The sequence below is a fragment of the Bos mutus genome, chromosome X (assembly GCF_027580195.1).
Source record: "Bos mutus isolate GX-2022 chromosome X, NWIPB_WYAK_1.1, whole genome shotgun sequence".
NCBI lineage: Eukaryota > Metazoa > Chordata > Mammalia > Artiodactyla > Bovidae > Bos > Bos mutus.
In genome coordinates, this window is record NC_091646.1 from 94,064,898 (window position 1) to 94,087,361 (window position 22,464).

The 22,464-nt window shown below is 41.8% G+C and overlaps 1 protein-coding gene across 1 annotated transcript in view; it reads right to left on the bottom strand.

The window, feature by feature from the left end:
- LANCL3 (LanC like family member 3) overlaps positions 1 to 22,464 on the bottom strand; it is a 119,107-nt gene that overhangs the window by 20,345 nt on the left and 76,298 nt on the right. Inside the window, exons 2-3 of the mRNA XM_070366365.1 lie at positions 2,301 to 2,424; positions 1,474 to 1,671 (exon numbers count right to left, since the gene is read on the bottom strand). Of these exons, the coding sequence (XP_070222466.1) occupies positions 1,474 to 1,671; positions 2,301 to 2,424 (322 nt within the window). The remainder of the gene's footprint in view (positions 1 to 1,473; positions 1,672 to 2,300; positions 2,425 to 22,464) is intronic.

Here is a 22,464-nt window from a genome sequence, read left to right on the forward strand (position 1 = left end):
GTACAATGCCCTGGTGGTGGTACAAGCACACATAGGAGCCTTTGAAGTCCTCCCTTAAGTAAAAGTGGCAGGCAGAGAAAATCTAGCCAATGGACTAAGACTTCTATTATTTGTCATCTCAGACTGTATGGAAATAAAAAATGAAATTCCACTTGGATTAAAGAACATTACATAGGTAAGGAGGGGAAAGGAAGTAATAAAAATCAGGTAACAAACTAAAGACAAATTAAATATATTTTAAAGCTGTATTCACTCATGGCATTGAAGCATAGCCTTGAAAATTAAATACACTGCTAATCAAAAATGTGCATTATTTCAGTATTTTAAGTCTCTCCTCTGGCCAATAGACCAAAATTAATTGTTTTCTCTGAATTTAATTTATTTTGAATTGCATCTTCTCTAAGGCCTAATTAGTGGTATAATGGGGTTAAAAAGAAAGAAAGAAAGTGAAAAGATGGGGTCTGATAAGTTTCTAGGCTCAATTCCAGAGAGTTCACCCCAAATGGCTTCTCATTTCTCTAGACTTTTCATTAGGTGATAATGGAAACTGTCATTTGAAGACGAATTACAGAACAGTCCATCTTAAACCTTATTGTGCATACAAATCGACTAGGGACCTTGTTGAAATGTGGATTGGGAATCCCTGGGGCTGGGGTGGGGCCTGAGATTCTCGATATCCAACAAGTGTCCAGGTGGCCCATGCCACTGGTCCAGGGACCACGTTTTGAACTGTGAGGTTCCAGACCTGCACTGTCCCATGAAACCCCTGAGCACCTGCAACATGGCTAGTCTGAATCAGGATGGGTTGTAAGTCTAACATATACACGGGATTTCAAAGACAATATTTCAAAACTGTGAAATCCTACTAGATTTTTAAATTGGCTGCATGTTGAAATAACATTTGGGGTGTACTGAAAGTGTTAGTCACTCAGTCGTGTTCAACTCTTTGCGACCCCATGGACTATAGCCTGCCAGGCTTCTCTGGCCATGGAATTTCCCAGGCAAGAAATATAGGAATGGGTTGCCGTTTCCTACTCCAGGGGATCTTCCTGACCCAGGGATCGAACTCCAGTCTCTTGCATTGCAGGCAGATTCTTTACTGTCTGAGCTACCAGGGAAGCCCCTTGGGGTATACTGGGGGTATATCTATTATGATAATTAATTTCACCTGTTTCTGTGGTTTTACTAGGGCTACTAAACAGTTATTTCATTTGTGGCTCATATTTTATTGGAGAACACTAGTTTAATTTGTATGCAAATAGATACTGATCATTTATATTTTAAACACAGGATCATTTCTAGAGATCTTTAACTGATGGAGACTTTTCTGCCTTTGAAAAGTTTCCTCTTGACCTTTTCACCTCCTGTGGTAATGGTGTAAGGTGAGAAATACCCTCACTTCTCAGAAAAGGCATGTGTGTTTGGCTAAGCCCGCTGAAAGGCAATGTTTTCAGATAAGAATGGGAGTGAGACCTGGGGCTCCGTGGCACCAGTGCACCAGCTCATTCTCCCTCTCGATGGCCTCGCCGAGCTCAGGGGGCCAGTTGCAATTCTGTTCCTGCTCCATAAGGAAGTCCACGCTCTGCCACACCAGCTCCTGGTCCGAGGGCTTGAGGTGCTCATGGTAAGAAAGAAGCATCTGGAGGATGGACGATAGGCCATGAGCTGCTCCTATACAGACAAGAGAAGCATTGTTAATTCAATTGGGAAGAGGACCAGTTTGAAGTTAATCCATTAATATTAAAAACTTGAAGATGTCAGTGGCTGAATCCTGTTTCCCTGTGCACAGGTACTACTGGCAGTGATTGTATAAGCTGTTCAACTTTCAGCAAAAATAGGCCAATGAATTCACAATCAAGAATAAAGTATTTTAGTCTTTAGTGAAATTCCCTGGTGGATCAGTGGTAAAGAATCCGCCTGCCAATGCAGGAGACCTGGCTTTGATCCCTGGGTCAGGAAGATCCCCTGGAGAAGGGAAGGGCTACCCACTCTAGTATTCTTGCCTGGGAAATCCCATGGACAGAGGAGTCTGGTGGACTACAGTCCATGGGGTGGGTTGCATAGAGTCAGACATGACTGACTGACTCTCTCTCACACACACATACACACACTTGTTAAAACAGTTACCTTTCTGACAGGTAGATTCTGAAAATAAACATGAAATTATGCTTTGAAGTATCCATCAATATTTATTTTCAAATGGCTTTTTAAAAGGTTCCCAGTGATAGTGATGACCTATGTAAAAGCGGCTATTAGAGACTGCCTTCCTCCTCCAGGCCTTGGCCAAAACCTTCACTCACCCAAGTATTCGGTTCCATAGTAAGAATACATCAGCGGGAATGGCTTCCTCTTTTTCATGGCATACTGTTTCCCAGAGTCCAGGATGGCCTGACAAATTGATTTGATCTGGGCTGGGGTCAGCACCTGAGTAAGGAAATCAAGAAGCAGAAGTAAAGTCACGATCTTCATTATTCCTCTGACACCACATTTTCTTGCTTAAATAGTCCATCAGCATAAACCCCCCACACTCCTCTTCTTCTTTGTAAATAAGCTCAGCCCACCACACCTTTTTTTTTTTTAAACCACTGATTCTCTCTCTGCTGTCAAGTTTATCTCCCCTCTTCAGAAAATTTGCTGTTCTGATGGCAAACACAAATCTTTACTGCTATAGGCTTTTGTAAAAGGCAAAGACCACCTTACAGCTGTTATGTCATTAATCCTTGTCACAAGAACAAGCAGTTGCTCAGAAAAGAACAAAGACTGGTCCTAAGTGACCATGCTTAACAAAGCTGTTACTCCTGATATATGGCATGGGTCTGGCTCAGACAATGGGCCTTCAGTTTGTGTCATTTTGATTGTGCTTATAAAGCCACAATTCTATGACAACTGCTACACGACAGACTCAACAGAGCCTGCTTTTGCAGTCTCTGAAGGGCTTCCTAGGTGCCTGCCAAGGCAGGAGACACAAGATACATGGGTTCTATCCCTGCGTGGGGAAGATCTCCTGGAGGAGGAAATGGCAACTCGTTCAAGTATTCTTGCCTGGAGATTCCCATGGACAGAGGAGCCTGGTGGGCTATAGTCCATAGGGTTGCAAAAAGTGAGATGCGTCTGAGCACAGCACAGCAGAGCAGAAGGAAACCAAAGTCCAGTAAGGACCAATACAAAAGAACTTTCACTATCAAAATGACTCTGGGCACTTCCCTTTGGTCCAGCGGTTAAGACTCCCTGCTTCCACTGCAAGGGGCAGGGGTTCCAGCCCTGGTTGGGGAATGAAGATCCCACATCAAAAACAAAATGACTGAATAGAGAATGGCCAAAAGGCAATGCATGACATGCCGTCTCCCATATTTTATTCAATTTCCCCACTGTACGTTTGAGGGCTATAGAGATTAAAATGTTCTCAAGCCTACAAAGCATCACTGCAATTATTAGGGTTCCGCTCAGGTATGCAATGTTCTCTGCCACCCACTCAGCCTCAGGGCTGACTGGATACTCCATTTAGCACCCTCTCATGTCCCCGTTACTCTTGGCACAGCACCCACTGTGTTCTTTCTCTCTTTCTCTCTAGTGGATGATCAGATGCAAAGACCCTGACATCTCATCATTTTGGTATCCTTGGTTCCTAATGCTGAGCCTGAGGGGGCCTTTGGTAACTGATGAGTGAGTAAGAGCCAGGTGTACTGGCATGAAAAGCAGAGTCCTCCCTCTCCTCTTTCCTTTACTCCACCCCGCCCACCCCCCAGCTGTTTCCCCTTCCTTCCGAAATTATTTCCTAAGCCCTTAGTATCACATGGCAGGAAAGCCTGTCCCAGATGCTGGAGACATAACAGTAAACAGGATGACAAGACCTTTACTCTCATGAAGCCAACCTTCCAAAAAGGCAAACCTATGTAAGAAAAGTACTAGTCAGAGTAACCAAAAAAAAAAAGAAAAACCACCTACAGTTCAGCCTTGGCCTGAATGAATGAATCTGGAATCAAGTCTATTGGGTTTTGTTTTTTCTCTAAAGACTCACACATCAAATTTTCCTATGTGGTATCTGCCATCTGACTCACCCAATCCTTTAGAAATAACTAATGATTTCTTAAATCATGATTTACCCAACATTAGAAGGGGCTTCCCAGGTGGCGCTAGTGGTAAAGAACCCACCTGCCAATGCAGGAGACTAAGAGACACAGGTTAGATTCCAGGGTTGGGGAGATCCCTGGAGAAGGAAATGGCAACCCACTCCAGTATTTTTGCCTAGAGAATCCCCAGGACAGAGGATCCTGGTGGACTATGGTCCATAGGGTCGCAAAGAGTCAGACATGACTGAAGCAACTTAGCATCCATGCACGCACAGAAGGGCAAACTATAATCCAGGATTTGGCCTCTTCAAATCTAGCATTTAATTTGGAAAAATAATTACATAAAAAGGAAGTTGTTCATTAATTTGCCAATTACCATTACTGAGCTACTAGTCCAGTGAGGCCCTCTATTAGGTATTGTGGGGGAACTCTAGAAAGCCTGGGAAACATTTTTTTTAGACAAAAGTCTATAATAGAGCAATCAAAGTTCACAAGCCCACCTCACGTCAGAATGACCATCATCAAAAAGTCTGCAAATAATAAATGCTGGAGAGGGTGTGGAGAAAATGGAACCAACCCTCTTAGACAGTTGGTGGAATATAAATTGGTATAGCCACTATGGAGAACAGCGTGGAGGTTCCTTCAGAAACTCAAAATAGAAATACCATATACGTCTGGAGAAAACTCTAATTTGAAAAGATACATGCACACCAATGTTCACAGCAGCACTGTTCACGACAGCCAAGACAAGGAAGCAACCTAAATGTTTATTGGCAGAGGAATGTATAAAGATGTGGTTTATATATATAATGAAATATTTCTCAGCCATAAAAAAATGAAGCAATGTCATTTGCAGCAACATGGATGGACCTAGAGATTATCATACTAAGTGAAGAAAGTCAGACAGAGAAAAACAAATATCATATGATATAATTTATATGCACAATCTAAAAAATGACATAAATGAACTTGTTTACAAAACAGAAATAGACTCACTGACAGAGTAAACAAACTTATTGTTACCAAAGGGGAAAGGGGGCAGATGAATTAGGAATTTGGGATTAACAGATATATATTACTATATATAAAATAGATAACCAACAAGGATCTACTGTATAGCACAAGGAACTATCTTCAGTATTTTTAATAACCTATAAGAGAAAAATAATCTGAAAAAGGAATACATATATATATATATAAAATATAACTGAATCACTTTGCTGTACATCTGAAACATTGTAAAACAACTTATATTTTTTCTTTAATTAAAAAAGAAAAGTTCATGAGCCCAGGCAGGCGTGGAAAGAAGCTGTAGTGCAGAGCATGTAACACATCAGCTTCATTAAGACTTTGGGTCCCCATTTTCCATTTGGTTGCTCAGAAACAATTACAGGTATGCCATGAGTTTCAACTTAAATTTCTCTTTTTATTAGGTACCTATCTTTGCCTCTTGGGTTTACTCCTTCCTAACATTCCCAAAGACCTATCTTCCGACACCTTCCCACCATCATTTCAAGGCTTAGCCCCAGGTCTTTCCTTAGCTGAATAGCCCATTTCTCTTATATTTTCCACTCTGCATCTATCAAATTGCTACCAAAATTTCAATTTGCCACTAAAAACATCTTTCTCTGTGCCTTTATTGGCATCAACTGATCTCACATTTGGTCTGACTCTACCTAATATCTTGCATTATCAGTCTCATATCAACCCCACCATCCTGGCTCACTCTCAGAAACTTGCCAAGAGCCTCAAAAGGCATGAACTTAAAAGGAGTCTATTCTGGTACCATCCATAATTCCCTGGGAATATATTTGGCTCTTCACCTGAACTAAGGTCCTGTTTGCCTCTTCTGGTCTTGAATCCATACAACAGAGACAATTTTTGTGACAGGAAAAGGCCACGGAGTTTCAGGGTATGTACTCATTTGAATGACCAAAGTTTTCCCTATTTGACTTCTGTGCCGATAACTGAAAACTGGATTACTTTTTCCTCCGTTGAACATATATTCATGTCTCCTTTTCCTCCACCTGCTTGTTTTTTTTTTTTTTCTCTATTTTTTGACCACACAGTGCCGCATAGGAGATCTTAGTTCTCTGACCAGGGATCGAACCTTTGCCCCCTGCAGTGAAAGTGTGGTGTCCTAACCACACTGGACCACCAAGGGAAGTCCCATCCACCTGCTTGTTTTTAACCTAGGAAAAAAAAAAATCAACTTTGGTTCTATGTGGTGCCCTCTCTTTTCCTTTCCACCCCTAATCCACAGCTCCCAATAGAGAATGAGTTTATAAAATATTGCAAAACCTCCCCGGTCATGCATCATGTCTGGGCGGTTTCCTCTTATCTCTCAGAAACACTATGAAAAACAAAGAGAAACGGCGCTTGTTGGGCTGGATAAAGACCAGTTATGCGTGCAGTTCTTTATCGCTGGGAACAGGCAAGACCTACCCTTGGCTTTATTGATCAGCAAATAAAAAGTGAAGAGTGCTCGTGAAAAGTGTGCGGAAGAGACCATCGAGGAAGAGGGTCCTGGTCTCACTGTCCTTCCCCCCAATGCACAGTACATTAGGAAGGAAGGAGATGACATGGTGGAGGGGTGGAGGTGGACAGTGGCTGCTTCATGTTCTCTCATAGGTCTGCCCTCTCCAATATCCCTTCAGGTCCCATTCCCAGCTCAGAGTAATACATTAGCACACATACCGTGAAGAAGACGGCCTCCCAGCTTCTGAAACCTGCTGAAGCCTTAGGAATGAGGAAACAGCATTTCCACTGGGGAGAAAGGAGTGACTGCGGGTGGCAGAGAGGGGCTCCCTGCCCATTAGGCCTTTATCAGAACACACCCAAATTCCCTCTCCTGTATTTGTAGCATATAATAAGGTTATTTACGTACTGATGTTTTGGATGGATTTGGTTCTCTTTTCTAATTATTATTATTATTATTATTTTTTACTATAGTTGATTTCCAGTGTTGTGTTAATTTCTGCTGTATAGCAAAGGGACTCAGTTATATACATATATACATTCTTTTTATATTCTTTTCCATTACAGTAATCACAGGATATTGAACATAGTTCCCTGTGCTACCACAGTAGGACTTTGCTGATTATCCATTCTGTATGTGGTCGTTTGCATTTGCTAATCCCACACTCCCAGTCCACCCTCCCGCAACCCAGCCCTGCCTTGGCAACCACAAGTCTGTTGTCTATGTCCGTGAATCTCTGTTTCAAAGACACATTCATTTGTGACACATTTTAGATTCTACATATAAGTGACAGCATATGGTATTTGGATTTGGTTCTTTAAATAAATTTTTTACACTGAATTGAAATAAATTAAGATATGTCAAACATGCAAAGCAAGTCTCTGGTGGTTTGGTGTAAATAGTTTGATTAGTTTAGCTGATTGCCTTCGCTGGTCCTTGAACAGAGGTGTCTGTTGTGAAAGAGTCCTATGGGGCTGGGCTGTGAGCATGAAGAGATGAGAGCACAATAAAGCTCATGCTATGTTGCTTGGCCCCAACCTAAAGGTCGAGCTCTGATGCAACCACCTCCCTACTGAGGATACATGATCTTTCTTAAGGAAATAAACAAAATGGGCTAAGCCACAGAAAGCCTGCCTCACCACAGACCCCTTTTCAGAGTGAAGTGTCCTGCTCACAGGCCCTCTGAAGTGGAGGTCTTTGCTAGCTTACTATCAACCACGGCCAGCATGAGCAAGCAACAGTCCAAAATGCCCTGAGTAGGTGACTGTCCAGCCAGATGGAATGCAAAAGGTCACTCCAATATCATGCCAAACACACATGTAACAGAGCAAGAATCTAATGCAGTTAATGTCAGGTTAGCTGACACGTGGTGATTTCCTTCAGCAATGTATTTCACCCACTCATTTGCCCCACCATTCTGGTGGTAGCACAAATTTCTGCTTTGAGAAAGAAAAAAGCCATTTGATGATCAATGAACACAAAAATGACTTTTTTTTAGGTTTTAAAAAAAATTATTGGAGTAGAGTTGATTTACAATGTCATGTTAGTTTCAAGTATACAGCAAAGTGATTTGATTATACATATACATATATTCATTCTTCAAATTTTTTTTTTTTTTTTGCTGCACTGCTCAGCATGTGGCATCTTAGCTCCCTGGCGAGGGACTGAACCCACATCCCCTGCACTGGAAGTGTGGAGTCTTAACTACTGGACCGCCAGGGAAGTCTCCCTCTTCCTTCTTTTTATGATACCCATGGAGATAATAGCTCTGAGGAAAAACGGCTTTTGAGTTATTAAGATCCTGGGTATTTTAATACTTAAAGCTGATAAGATAAACAACAGACTTGAAGGCTATATAGAGTCAGGATGGAGCTAAAGCTGTTCAAGGCGGGCAGAGGTGACATGGAATAGAAACCAGGAAGTGGAAAGTCAGTGTGGAGTTCCTGTTGTCCTAGCTCTACTCCCTTGCAATAGGCATTATGAAAGATCCTATAATCTCCTGAAAAGGTTTGGAAAATTATAGGTAGTTAGGATGCGTGCCCCCCTCCCACCTGGAATTTGGGGAGATGGCAGACTCAGAGATGTGGCTCTTGTCTCAGGGTCTGGGGCCAGTAACAGAGATACTGCTACATAGCATGTCCACAAGAGAGACAGAAGCAATCCCAAGTTTCCTGTGGGTACCATGGTGGAGCAGAAAAACATCCCATATCCAAAAAAGTAAATTTTTCTAACAAAATTCCCTGTCCAAATTTAGAAGTTAGGGATTTTTTTTTTTGGTACAAAGTCAAAATATAAACAAATGGTTAGAGGCCTCTTTCAGGCTTTGATTCAGTTGAAAGCCACTAAGTTACAGATAAGAGCCAGGCCTGCAGGAAATCTCTGGAGTGGGTGGAGATGTATGTAAGGTGTTGAGAAGACAAAAACTTATAGAAGTTTCTTTGATGCAGAAGAAGCGTAAAGAGATAAGGTACAGCTAAGGGAGGCAGGCTTTCCTCGTGGTGCAGTGGTAAAGAATCTGCCTGCCAATGCAGGAGACATGGGTTTGGTCCCTGATTCAGGAAGACCCTTGGAGAAGGAAATGGCAACTCACTCCAATGTTTTTGCCTGGAGAATTCCATGGACAGAGGAGCTTGGTGGGCTACAGTCTATGGGGTCACACAGAGTTGGACATGACTCAGCAACTGAGCATGCACAACTAAGGGAAGGCTTTCAAACAGGAAACAGATACTGACGAATCAGACAATTTACATTATGTGCTTGGCCTGTGCTGGGCACTTTGAGAGAACATATATTTTTCTTTCTTTTTTTGATGTGGACCATTGTTTAAAGTCTTTATTGAACTTGTTGCAGTATTGCTTCTGTTTATGTTTTGGTTTTTTGATTGTGAGGCATGTGAGATCTTGGCTCCTTGATTAGGGATTGAGCCAGCACCCCCTGCAATGGAAGCCGAAATCTTAACCACTGGCCCACCAGGGAAGTCCCAAGACAAGATATAATCTCAATAAATAGACTTAACACCTGAATCATTTAAATAGTGAAATATTTTGCATTTGTTTAAATTCTCAAAGTCATGATCTATAGGGGTAAGGTGGAGGGAGAGAATATTGAGGGCTTCACAGAGAGAAAGGGATATGAGCTAAGCTTTGAAGGACAGTTGGGAAGTGAATAAATGAAAGGAGATGGGGGCACAGAGAGAAGGTATTTTAAGTGGTGGGATGGAGAAAAGCCTGTGTATTATGGCCAGGCTTCTCAAATTGCAGTGTGCACACAGATTACCTGGTGCTCTTGTTAAAATGCAGATTCTGATTCCGTGAGTCCGGGATGGGACCAGGACTCTATAGTTCTAACAAGCTCCCAGGCGAGGTTGCTGACCTCACCTAGACCACACCTGAAGCAGGAAGGGGTTATGGGAGCAGGGAGGCTGACTGCAGTAGAGGATTTCTCTTGAAAAGGGTGAGAACTTAGATGGAACTGTAGAAAGTTCCCAAAGAATGTTCGAGGAAGCAAGAGTGTGCCCCAGAGGCAAGAACACTGCAGCTGTAATTTCAAAGACCAGAACCCAGGAAAGAGAAGCGATAACAATGGTAAATTCTCTTCCATTTTGCCATGTGGAGGAAAAGTCCCTCCAAAATCTGCAAACCCCAGTGGGGAGCTCTCTTAGCCAATGTGGCCAGGTTTGTTATTTAACTTAATTAGTCTCCAAATAGGGCGCGTGTGCTGGTGCAGAAGGAGCAAGTCCCTTGCATCTAGTTTTCCTGATGCTCTATGACCATTATTATGCTGGGTGATGAGGAACCGGAGGCAGGTTACTCTAGTTAATGATTATCTTCCAATCATCAAAGGGATTCAGCAGGGAATTTCACGTACAAACATTTGGTCCTAGACACCATTTCAAACTTGTTTCTTTTCCCTTCTCATGTTGAGACACCCAAGCCAGGAAAACACTGGGAACGAGAAAAGCAAAACAGGTTTTACCCCATTCCTGCAGACTGACTGCCGGTTTGAAAGATTTATTATAAGTACCTGGTAACCCAATCTGCAGCAAGTGTCACTAGATGATTTTGTTCTGTTTCCTCCAAGAGATGAAATGTCTCAGAGCCTGAGCTGCCCTTTCTACAAAAATAGGCTCACAATGATTTGCCCCTTCTACCCCCTCAGGTGACAGTGAGACCTATTTTAAAAAAGCAGTTCCCATTTGGGGTTAGCAGATGTAAACTGGTATATATAGAATGGATAAATAACAAGATTCTACTGTATAGCACAGAGAACTATACTCAATATCCTGTGATAGACCAGAATGGAAAAGAATTTGAAAAAGAATGTGTGTGTGTGTGTGTGTGTGTGTGTATAAAATGGAGTCACTTTCTGTACAGCAGAAATTAACACAACACTGTAAGTTAACTATACTTTAAATTTTTATAAAAGCAAAAAAAAAAAAAAGCAGTTCCCATTAGCAAATTCCGATTTTGTTAAGCTTACAATCGTATCTAGCTCTAGGTCACAGTGAATATCAGCCTTAGTCAATCGTGTCAGTTGTCCCCACTGTCCCTTGCCAGCTATCCAGTTCTCAGCAGTCCGTGAAGCTAGAGTTGGCTATGTGACTTCATTTTGATCAATGGGGAAATCTGCTGAGGTGGGAGCTTCCTGGAAAGCTCTTGATTTCAGCATAAATGGAAGTAAAATGGACACACTTGGCTTTTCCTGCCTTTCCTCTTTTTGGCGCCTTGAATGTTTATGTGAGGCCTGGAGCTATAGCAGCCATTTTGCATCCTGAGGCAATAAGCTTGTGGATGACATGCCAACATTCAAAGAACAATAGATGAGAAAGATCCTGGGGGTTTTGGACATCATTGGGCATCTGTACCACAACCAGGACCACCTATCTCCATAAGTCTTTTGTTATCAGAGAAAAAGTATTTCCTTTCTTAAAGTCACTGTTCATTGGATTACTTACAAACTCACATCAACTAGGCAGCCATAAAGTGCCAATCTAACGGCACTGCTAACATTCATTTCCCTGTAAAGCAATTTTTGCCCACATACTCCTCTGTTTCCATGGAAACCTCTAGCTCCGGAGCTCTTTATAGTGAAACTGACTGCCTGAGTGGACAAATTCAAATGCAGTTTTTAGTGCTGGCAGTACTCACAAGGTTGTGATTGATTTTTCTTGTTAAGTGCTATCCTAGAGCCCAAAGACAAAGCCTAGCAAACACACTGTCACCTTGCTGCCACTGCCCTGTGTGACCTCCCGACTCCTTGCACTTATCTTGCTCCAGGTCAGGGACAGGGGACACTCTTGAAGCTGCCCCAGGACAGTAGATCCTCAAACCCTCAAAGTTGATGTGGGGAGACAGTGAGGAGACTTGTGGGAGCCTCAGAAACAAGTTCTGTGAAGCAATCACCTTCTATACCAGGAACCACTGTCACCTCAACTTAAGTAACTGTATTATGTACTATCTGTCCTGTCACTTGAGAGAGAGCTATTCATGAAAATGGTCCTAGAAGAACAGTATCTGAACCATTTGTGACATTTTAAGGCTTAATAACTCTTTTGCCTAGATATTTTGGACAGAATAAGCTGAATGGATTTATTTTCCATGGGCCTGTGGGAATGACAGGTGCCTTGAAGGTCAGAGTCAGGGAGAGAAGGCAGAGATGCTTTAAAACAGTTTAAATCTTTTAGTCTTCTTTTTCCCCCAATACCTTAAAATACATTTTTAATAAATGTGTTCCTAGGGTCTAAAGGAAGCTAAGGCCATAAATGGTACCTTCTCTGCATGCAAAATAAAACCTAAAGGTATTGGGGTGGTGGGGTGGATTGGATGACCATGGTGGGGAAATTTGGAATTTTTGGTTTTGTGGTTATATGGCCCTGAGTGAGTGATGCAACCTCTCTGCTTGCACAGTCTTCATTGGTAAAATGAGGTAGCTGGGGCTGCCCTGGTGGCTCAGAGGTAAAGAGTCCACCTGCCAGTTCAGGAGACACGGGTTCGATTCCTGCTCCAGAGACTCCACATACCATGAAGCAGGTAAACCAGTGTGCTCTAGAGCCCGGGGTCCACAACCACTGAAGCCAGAGTGCCTAGAGTCTGTGATCCACAACAAGAGAAGCCACCGAAATGAAAAGGCCATGCACTGCAACTAGAGAGTACCCCTGGCTCGCTGCAACTAGAGAAGAGCTTGCATAGCAATGAAGACTCAGCATAGCCAGCAATTAAAAAAATTTTTTTTAATTTAAAAAATGAGGTAGTTGACCAAATAAGTTCCTGGGGCCAATCTGGTTCCTGACGGTTTATAAATATGCATCTAACTTTCCTTCTTTCCCATGTATCATTGAGGCACTGGAAGGAATTCTCTGCATGATCGTGTTTGAAGTGGTTCCATCATGGTGACACACTGTGCTTTCAGATACTTTGAAGGGAAAGTGATTCTGGTTTCTTGTTTTCTGGTATCTTTTCAGAAACAGTTTTAGCCAGGGATCTTTAGGAAAGCTATATCCTAAGATTCCATCCCTTTCTACATAAACAGCACATTAAAAAGGGAGATTTGGGTGAGATGTATGGAGAGAGTAACATGGAAACTTAAATTACCATAGGTAAAATAGATAGCCAATGGGAATTTGCTGTATGACTCAGGGAACTCAATCCGGGGGTCTGGAAAAACCTAGAGGGGTGGGATGGGGAGGAAGGTGGGAGGGAGAGGGAGGGGACATGGGTGTACCTATGGCTGATTTGTGTTGATGTTTGGCAGAAGCCAACACAATACTGTGATGCAGTTATTCTTCAATTTATTTTTTTTTTCAATTTAAAAAAATTTAAAAGGAGATCTGGGGTGACTTGGGCATGCAAGTATGCTGGAGGGAGATGCCAGCCCTCCCACCTCTTTAGGGGCCAGGAAGCCAGGATGAACACAAGCATCTCTGTGGCTGCTTTCAATTTTCATTTTAGGGCCAGGGGAAGGAGGAGGAGGAAGAATGAATCTCAGGAGGGCCTGGTTCTGAGGCTGAAGACGAGAGGAGAGTCAAGTATTAGATCAACACCTTTACTCTGTTAAGTACACTCCGCAGAGCCACCTCCTTAGATTTCAGCATCTGCAAATTCCATGTGGTTGCTGTGCAATGAACACAGCCAGGGGCTCCATCCTGGTCCTTACAAAGGCTTGGGGATAGTGAACCACCAGGATGTATAACCAGTACTAAGCAAAGCAGGATTTATAACCTTGTAAGTTAGTAAGGTCTTTGTCATACAAACCATTTATCCTGTAAATATTTATGGAGCCCTACACTTGGAGAACATCTGTCAACAAAAGAGAGAAAAATCCCTGCCATTGTGGAGATGACATTTCACTTTGAATACATGCATAGTATGCTCTATATTTTATTACCCCCAATATGTCTTGTGCAGCCACTCTCCATCATTTGTTATTATTTTAATGGGGCTGTCTTCAGAAAGAAATCAATGTTAAGCAAATTGTGTGCCTCATCTCAGGTTGCCTGGGGAACATTTTAACAGGAGATGAAATCCATTCATAGGTTCCAATGTCCAATGGAGGGTAATCACGAAAAGTGTAAGTATGGACACAGGAGAGAAATGGCCAGCTGGCCAGTTGCTGTAGCAGATAATTCCCATGAAATGTTTAAAAACAGAGGCCCCGCTCTATACTAAGACTGTAAAGGAGGTAGAACTGAACACTTATCTTTTTTTTTTTTTTTAAAAAAAAAAAAAAGTCTACTCAGGATGCTGGGGCACAGACACTTCTTTACAGGGCTTTGCATTGCAAATCCAGCATGATTTAGTATTGCAAATATCACAGGTGGTTAGAACAAGGAACTCAGCTTAATCTTATCTGGTTCACATAAGCTGGGCTGTTTTTACTCCTGGTCACAGAGTAGACTCTTAATTATAAGCTTAATGCCAGGTATGTCTCTGTAAATATCTTTCATTGGTTGTAACACAAAATATTACTGACCATTTACCAATTATTCTGCCAATGCAGGAGAAGCAAGAGACATGGGTTCAATTCCTGGGTCGGGAAGATCCCCTGGAGATGGAAATGGCAACCCACTCCAGTATTCTTGCCTGAAAAATCTCATGTACAGAGGAGCCTGGTGGGCTACAGTCCATGGGGTCGCAAAGAGTTGGACACAACTGAGCATGCACACACACACACAAAAGCATGCATCTCCAGGATACTGAAAGAGCAGCTCAGTGTTTAATATGTGAAGCATGAAGATATATTAAATATAGAATTACTAGGCTGGTGCAAATGTAATTGTGGTTTCAGATAGTGAATTTTAAATCATTGTAACTAGGCTCACAATTGCACTCATCTCACATGCTAGTAAAGTAATGCTCAAAATTCTCCAAGCTATGCTTCAGCAATATGTGAACCGTGAACTTCCAGATGTTCAAGCTGGTTTTAGAAAAGGCACAGGAACCAGAGATCAAATTGCCAACATCTGCTGGATCATCGAAAAAGCAAGAGAGTTCCAGAAAAATATCTATTTCTGCTTTATTGACTATGCCAAAGCCTTTGACTGTGTGGATCACAATAAACTGTGGAAAATTCTGAAGGAGATGGGAATAGCAGACCACCTGACCTGCCTCTTGAGAAACCTATATGCAGGTCAGGAAGCAACAGTTAGAACTGGACATGGAACAACAGACTGGTTCCAAATAGGAAAAGGAGAAAGTCAAGGCTGTATATTGTCACCCTGCTTATTTAACTTATATGCAGAGTACATCATGAGAAATGCTGGGCTGGAGGAAGCACAAGCTGGAATCAAGATTGTTGGGAGAAATATCAATAACCTCAGATATGCAGATGACACCACCCTTATGGCAGAAAGTGAAGAACTAAAGAGTCTCCTGATGAAAGTGAAAGAGGAGAGTGAAAAGGTTGGCTTAAAGCTCAACGTTCAGAAAATTAAGATCATGGCATCCAGTCGCATCACTTCATGGCAAATAGATGGGGAAACAGTGAAAACAGTGGCAGACTTTATTTTTCTGGGCTCCAAAATCACTGCAGATGGTGACTGCAGCCATGAAAGTAAAAGATGCTTACTCCTTGGAAGGAAAGTTATGACCAACCTAGATGGCATATTAAAAAGCAGAGATATTACTTTGCCAACCAAGGTCCATCTAGTCAAGGCTATGGTTTTTCCAGTGGTCATGTATGGATGTGAGAGTTGGACTGTGAAGAAAGCTGAGTGCCGAAGAATTGATGCTTTTGAACTGTGGTGCTGGAGAAGACTCTTGCGAGTCCCTTGTACTGCAAGGAGATCCAACCAGTCCATTCTAAAGGAGACCAGTCCTGGGTATTCATTGGAAGGACTGATGCTGAGGCTGAAACTCCAATACTTTGGCCACCTCATGAGAAGAGTTGACTCACTGGAAAAGACCCTGACGTTGGGAGGGACTCGGGACACGAGGAAAGGGGACGGCAGAGGATGAGATGGCTGGATGGCATCACTGACTCGATGGACATGAGTTTGGGTGAACTCTGGGATTTGGTGATGAACAGGGAGGCCTGGCATGCTGCGATTCATGGGGTCACAAAGAGTCGGACACGACTGAGCGACTGAACTGAACTGAACTGAAATAGGCTCAAACACATCTTTATTAATCAAAATTCGAACCATTACAATCAACACATTTTTGCCAATGAGAAAGAAGTTTGTTTATTCCCAAAGCATAAAAATCCATGCTTCAGGATTCAACAAACTTTTGGAAAGCATTTTCTGCATCTTGCTGGTTGTGGAAGCGTTTTCCCTGCAGAAAGTTGTCAAGATGCTTGAAGAAGTGGTAGGTAGTTGGTGAGAGGTCAGGTGAATATGGCGGATGAGGCAAAACCTCATAGCCTAATTCGTTCAACTTTTGAAGCACTGGTTGTACGACATGTGGTCGCATGATGTTGTGGAGAAGAACTGGACCCATTATGTTGACCAATTCCGACTGCAGGCATTGCAATTTTTGGTGCATCTCACTGATTTGCTGAGCCTACTTCTCAGATGTAATGGTTTCGCCAGGATTCAGAGAGCTGTAGTGGATCAGACTGGCAGCAGATCACCAAACAGTGACCATGACTTTTTTTTGGTACAAGTTTGGCTTTGGGAAGTGCTTTGGAGCTTATTCTCGGTCCAACCACTGAGCTGGTCATCACTGGTTTTCATATAAAATCCACTTTTTGTTGCACATCCAATCTGATCAAGAAATGGTTTGTTATTATTGCCCAGAATAAGAGAAGATGACACTTCAAAACAATGATTTCCTTGATTTGCGGTCAGCTCATGAGGCACCCACTTATCGAGAGCCTTTTCACCTTTCCAATTTGCTTCAAAGGCCACATGACTGTAGAATGGTTCATGTTGAGTTCTTCAGCATCTTCTCATGTAGTTGTAAGAGGATCAGCTTCGATGATTGCTAACAGTTGGTCATTGTCACTTTCCGATGGCTGGTCACTGCACTCCTCATCTTCAAGGTTCTCTTCTCCTTTATAAAACTCCTTGAACCACCACTGCACTGTACGTTAGTTAGCAGTTCCTGGGTCAAATGCGTTGTTGATACTGCAAGCTGTCTCCGCTGCTTTATGACCCATTTTGAACTTGAATAAGAAAATTGCTCAAATTTGCTTTTTGTCTAACATCAATTCTATAGTCTAAGTATGAAATAAATAGCAAGTAATAAGTCATTAGCAAAAAAACATACAGCAAGAAATGCACATTAAAGTGATGGATAACATAACCACATTTATTTAAGAATATATTCTAATATCAAAGGCAAATTTCAACAATGCAAAAACTACAATTACTTTTGCACCAACCTAAAATAGTAATGAAGAGGCACTTACAAAATAAAGTATCCCAAGTACATGATGAAAGAACTCCAGACAAAATTGATCCAGGTGATAGATGCATGTGAGATATACAGATTTACTGTGAGAAGTGGAGAATTTGGACTTCTACTATAGTACATCAGTTTCCAAGGGAAAGAAGTATCTAGGGCCACTAGTTAGGATGTCCACAGCACCTTAATTCCTATTCATAAGCTTTATTCATAAGGCCTGGAAATATCCTAATCATCCATAGTTAGAATGAACAAATTTGAAATACTCACACAATGGAATACTACTCAACAATAAAGATAACAAATTACTGATACCTATAACAGGGATGGAGCTCACAAACATACTGAACTAAAGGAGCCAGGCATGTAAGAGTACACTAGATGATTCCATTTATTCGAAATTCAGGAATAGGCAAAATCAAACTATGGTGATAGAGGTCAAAAGAGTGGTTACCTCCAGAATCTTTTGTGTGTGTGTCGGCGAGGGGGGCAGGGCAAGTGGTACTAACTGGGATAAAGGAACTTTTGGGGATGATGGAAACATTCTTTTCCTTAAGCTGGGTAATGTATATTTGACAGTGAAATCACTGAACTATGCACTTAAGATTTATACATTTTTCTATATGTAAACTATACTTCAACTTTTACAAAGCAAAATAAATCAAGGTATTGAACAGTTTACTTATCGAATGATAGAACAAACAGTCTAGCTGTTCATTAACACATTTTGTCTGAGCATCAAGGTCCTTTGCACGGAAGATACCAACAGCACTAGGTTGGTGAAGAAGGGCATGAAGAAGGGCCTTTCTTAGTCTTGTGTGAAATTTAAGGAAAAAAAGAAAAGCAGGCTCCCTTCTGGGCAGACGAATTGCATAAAGTAGCACATCACCTCTGGGCTGATGCAGTGCCAGGCCAAGGCTTTGTGACCAAAACACAGAGGCTGGGTTTCACGTCCCTTGCCCTTCTGACCAGATGCCCTTGTGTAGGCAACCTTGACAATCACAGGGCTGCCCAGTTTTCTGGAAGGAAACCAGAGATCTGGGAGCAGCCAAGCATGAAAAAGGACTCACACTTGAATCCAGAAAGCTGCCAGACCCCAGGCAGTGTTGTCTCTTTTGGTGACACAGGTCTCTGCCTCTGTCATCTTCTACAGACCCATTTTCTTGACTTCTCTATGGCTGAAGGTCACCTCCACCACACCATAATACACAACAGCTTCCAAGGTTTATAATGTACCTCAGTTTCAGTCATACTTGTGGATCACCTAGAACCACCGAAACCTAATGTTGAATTCCTGAGAGAAAATCTGATTGGCTCACCCTTGGTCAGGTGCATTTACCCTGAATGCATCAATATGGGTGCAAAAACCCACCCAGGTAGGGAGTGGGATGGTGTTTCATAAAGAACTAGGATTATTTTGAGCTAAGCAGACTTTTCCCAAAGTCTACTACACTCACAAATTATTAGAAAACTTGACAACCCAGTGGCTTAATCCAATAAAAGGTTATTTTTTTTTTTTGCATTAAAAAAATAGTCTAGAAGTAGCTGGCTGCTGGCTGATATTGTTTACTTGTGATGTCAGAGCCAGGATGTCACAATTCTCTCTTCCTTCCCTCATGTTGGCCCATGGGCACAAAATGGCTGCTGTAACTCCAGGTGTCATGTTTACATTCAAGGCAGGAAGAAATGGGGAAGGGCAGCACCAGTCATGCCCGTTTTCTCAGGAAAGCAAAATGCTTCCCCAAACTCCAAGCAGACTTCTATTGACATGTCATTAGCTAGTACTGTTCGACATAGCCACCCTGACAGAGAGGTTGGAAAACCAAATAATTATCTGAGAACATCGCTATGCCAAACAAGATTAGGCTTCTGTTAGTAAAGACAACGTGGAAAATGAGTATTTGGGAGGTAGCAGTGTTTGCCACCAGACAGAACCATAGGAATCCACCTTTTCTGAAAAATTTATGTTAGTCATTCACGACCATGTCCGAACACAGGTGATGGAAAGCACTCTTAATTCCTTTTAAAAAAAAATCCATTGCCTCTCGTCACACACTAAGCCACTCAATTTTGCACTGCACCACCTAGGATCCTTCAGCTAGGGTTTGCATTCTCTCTCAAAAGCTGTCAGGGAGGAAACTGGTCAGGGCAGGTTTATCAGCTCCCAGTCTAATGGTCCAAGTGCTATACAAATGCCTTTTTGGTACCAAAAGACAATACAGGATTTTAGGAAGCATGATCAAAAGAGCTCTGCTTTCTCTAATTATACTGCTATTTCAGAAGTGATCTCAAAGGTATTTCAATATATGCAAATAGATCCTATTCCCTTTTAAAATCTGTTCCGTAGTAGAAGCAGGTGTAGGAGTTGAGGGGAGAGGGAATAGCCAACCATAGGCAGGCTCACCTTTCAAAGGCAGGGGTGGGACTAGATGGCTCCCAGGCATCCCTACATGCACAATATTGATATTGTGCTTTCTAAATCAGTCTCTTCAAATCATGAGGGACATTTACAAGAAACAAATGTAGATTAGCATTACCTTTTAACTGAGAGATGATGTATTCTATGAGGTGAGAAAAAGGCCATGGAGAAGGACAAAGTGTACCTACCCATGTGGTAAGCCATGGTAAGTGAAGAAATTCTAATCTTCTAGCTGATTTTAACATACAAATAAAATCATCTTCAAAGACAATGGCACTGTTTTTTATATTTAAATATGTAGTTATCATATATACATTTAATGACAAAAGTGGGGGAGAACCATGTTAATGGGGGGAGATCTTGTTTAGACAGTTGTTCATAAAACCTAGGTTCTTGTTATTTTTGAATACTTATATATGTTAATCTTGTTCTTACTTCAACTCATATCCTAACTTCAAAGTGGAAGGAAAATAATAAATGTTGGGGATTAAATTATAAACCAATATGAGGAAGAATCCTAAAAGTCTACAGATGGAAACTGAAATAATTATCTGTGATTCCCTGGGCAAATTACTTCTACTGTGTGGATCTCAGTTTTTTCACCCATGAAATGGAGATATTAAAGAACCTTAAAAGCCCTTTCTTGCTCTAAATTCACTTTGTTAAAGAAGTTTACTGAGGTCAGAGTTTGCTCTGGTGGTTTCAAGTCTTCAAGTTCCCAAGATCCCCAGACTACCCTAGTCTGACATTTCTTCACTTAATTCTGTAAAGTTCCCCAGTATTCTGTTTTTTTTTTCCCCCAATATTCTGTTAATGTAACCCACTTTCAATTTTTTATTTTTGTAAATGATTAGTATAGAATTCCAAAGGATTATAAGAGTGGTACAAAATTTCCCATATACCATTTACCCATAGTCATCTTTTCTTAACATTTGCTTTACCGTTGCTTATTTTCAAAGGGGGAATTTTAGAGTAAGTTGCAGATATGATGCTCCTTTACCCAAAAATTGTTGTTGTTTAGTTGCTAATTCATGTCTGACTCTTCCCTACCCAGGGATCGAACCCATGTTTCCTGAATTGGCGGGTAGATTCTTTACCACTGAGCCACCAGGGAAGCCCTCACCTTAAAATACTTCAGTGTATATTTCTTATAAACAAGGACATTCTCTTACCTAACTACAGTGTAACTATAAAAAATTGGGAAATTTAATATTGATGTAGTATTATTATGTAATCTATAGTCTATATTTACAATTCCCCAATAATCCCAATAATGCCCCTGAAAGATATATCTATATATTTCTATCTATCTATCCATCTTTCTATCTGGACTTCCCTGGTGGCTTAGCAGTAAAGAATCTGCCTGCCAATGCAGGAGATGTGGGTTTGATCTCTGAGTTGGGAAGATCTCCTGGCGAAGGAAATGGCAACCCAATCCAGTATTATTCCCTGGAAAATTCCATGGACAGAGGAGCCTGGCGGGCTATAGTCATGGGGTCACAAAAAGAGTTGGATACGACTGAATGCCTAAACAACAACTATATGTATATATACATACTCACACACACATATATATACATACATAAATACATATATGCATGTTTTCTGTTACAGGATCCAATTCAAAATCACACACTGGACTTAGTTGTCATGCCCTTTAGACTTCATTAGTCTGTAACAGATTCTCAGCCTTTCTTTGTCTTTGACATTTTGGAAAAATATGGACAATTTATTTCATAGGATGCCCCTCCGTTTGGATACGTACAATGTTCCTCACAATCAGATTATAGTTATGCATTTGGGTAGAAAGCTCCCAGAAGTGATGTCATATTTGACCCATACAGGTGCCCATCTTCCGCCTTTTAAAGTTAAGCTACTTCAACTTGAATTTCTATCATCTAGACTTTTTAAAGTTATGACTAATTTACAGCTTGAGTTGCTGAAGATCCCCCAGGTTCTTTTAACATCATCTCCACAGTAAGGTGTCATCACTTAAGGCCTGGCTATATCCCAGTTGGAAAGCACCAGAACTTAGGAGTTTGGGCCAAAGCAGAACAGCTATTAAATAGACTCTGAGAGTCAATGAGTCAGCTGAGTGGGTGGAGAGCAGACAGGTAGGTCCCGGAAGTCAGAGCCCACTGAGGTCAAAGCGCCAGTCAAAAAGGATCGTAAATACTGATTGCAGGGCAGGGTTACGGGTTCACTGCCTGGCTTTATAAAGCTGATGGGTGGAGCCAGCCCACCAGCTCCGGGGGTGTTAGTCACAGACCTCAGAGGCGGGCAAGAGTAAGGTGTTTCTGGCTTTGGCAGCTCCTGAGGTGCCCGTACTCTCTCACATACCTCAGGCGTGGCATTACACTGAGACTTCCCATTACCCCAGACCAATGCTTCTCACATTTTAATATGTATCTGGATGCCTGTGGATCTTGTGAATGTGCAGAGTCTGGAGTGAGGACTGAAGTTTTGCATTTCTAATGAATCCACAGGTGATGCCAGTGGTGCTGGTTCAAACAGCACTTGGAGTTCTAGAACTGTCAGAGAACACGGTTTTGTGCTGTGGCAGAAATGGAGGTGCTAACACTTGCACAGGTACCTTGGAGTTGCCATTACTGTGACATTCCCCTCTCCTCTAAATACCATCGCCCAGGAGCT